At 53.4% G+C, this 1,585-nt stretch overlaps 1 protein-coding gene across 1 annotated transcript in view; it reads left to right on the forward strand.

The window, feature by feature from the left end:
- The window catches only part of ELOB (elongin B), a 4,327-nt gene extending 3,074 nt beyond the window's left edge, over positions 1–1,253 (forward strand). Inside the window, exon 3 of the mRNA XM_039723803.1 lies at positions 952–1,253. Coding sequence (XP_039579737.1) covers positions 952–1,156 — 205 coding nt within the window. The 3' untranslated portion in view covers positions 1,157–1,253. The remainder of the gene's footprint in view (positions 1–951) is intronic.
- Positions 1,254–1,585: the final 332 nt, after the last annotated feature.

Below are 1,585 nucleotides of genomic sequence, written 5' to 3' on the forward strand. Positions count from 1 at the left end.
TTTGGGGTCTCTAAAGGGGGTTTGGGGTCCCTGGAGGAGGATTGGGGTCTCTAAAGGGGGTCCTTGGGTGGGTTTGGGGTCCCTAAAGGGGGATTGGGGTAGTTTAGGGGGTCCTTGAGGGTCCTAAAGGGGAGTTTGGTGTCCTTAAAGGGGGTTGGTGTCCTTAAAGGGGGTTTGGGGTCTCTAAAGGGGATTTCAGGGGGGTTTGGGGTCCCTGAAGGTGTTTTGGGGTGACTAAAGGGGGTTTTGGGGGTCCCTAAAAGGGGATTGGGGTCCCTAAAGGGGATTTTTTTGGGTCCTAGACACGATTTTAACCCTTTCCTTGCAGAGGAGTCCTTCGAGGGGCTGCAGGGCAGATTTCAGGATGGGAATTTGGGACTTTTTTGGGGTTTTTTGGGTGTTCTGGGTTGGATTTTTTTGGGTTTTTTTTGGGTCCTAGACACTATTTTAACCCTTTCCTCCCCAGAAGAATCCTTCAAGGGGCTGCAGGGCAGATTTCAGGGTGGGATTTTGAGGCTTTTTTGGGGTTTTTAAAGGGGATTTAACCCTTTCCCTGCAGAGGAGTCCTTCGAGGGGCTGCGGGGCAGATTTCAGGATGGGGTTTTTGGGTTTTTTTCGGGTTTTTTTTGGGTTTTTGGGGTCCCTGGGTACAATTTTAACCCTTTCCTCCCCAGAGGAGTCCTTCGTAGGGCTGCAGGGGGGGATTTTGGGGTGGGATTTTGGGTTTTTGGGGTTTTTAAAGGGGATTTAACCCTTTCCTCCCCAGAGGAGTCCTTCGAAGGGCTGCAGGGGGGGATTTTGGGGTGGGATTTTGGGTTTTTGGGGTTTTTAAAGGGGATTTAACCCTTTCCTCCCCAGAGGAATCCTTCGAGGGGCTGTGGGGCAGATTTCAGGGTGGGATTTTGAGGCTTTTTTGGGGTTTTTAAAGGGGATTTAACCCTTTCCCTGCAGAGGAGTCCTTCGAGGGGCTGCGGGGCAGATTTCAGGGTGGGATTTTGGGGATTTTGGGGTTTTTAAAGGGGATTTAACCCTTTCCTCCCCAGAAGAGTCCTTCGAGGGGCTGCGCATCGAGCCCTTCTCGAGCCCCCCCGAGCTGCCGGACGTGATGAAGCCGCAGGACTCGACCGGGGCCGCCACCGACCCCCCCCTGCCCTGAGCCCCCCTTTGGGCTCAGTTTGGGGGATTTTGGGGCTCTCGGGGCTGGGGGGGAGGGGAGGGAGGAAAAAACCCCAATAAAAAACCTGGGCAACGACTGGGGGGTCCGAGTGACATTTGGGGTCCCAAAGGGATTTTTTTGGGGCTCTCGGGGCTGGGGGGGAGGGGAGGGAGGAAAAAACCCCAATAAAAAACCTGGGCAACGACTGGGGGGTCCGAGTGACATTTGGGGTCCCAAAGGGATTTTTGGGGGGGTCCTGGGAGGAAAATTTGGGGATTTTTGGGGAGATTTTGGGGTCATGAAGGGGAATTTGGGGGAATTTTCAGGGTTATGAGAGAATTTTGGGGATTTTTGAGGGGATTTTGGGGTTTCTTGGGGCAATTTTGGGGGAATTTGGGGGTCCCAAAGGGATTTTTGGGGGGGTTTTGA

The sequence above is a fragment of the Passer montanus genome, unplaced genomic scaffold (genome assembly GCF_014805655.1).
Source record: "Passer montanus isolate IOZ18808 unplaced genomic scaffold, ASM1480565v1 scaffold500, whole genome shotgun sequence".
Classification (NCBI taxonomy): Eukaryota; Metazoa; Chordata; class Aves; order Passeriformes; family Passeridae; genus Passer; species Passer montanus.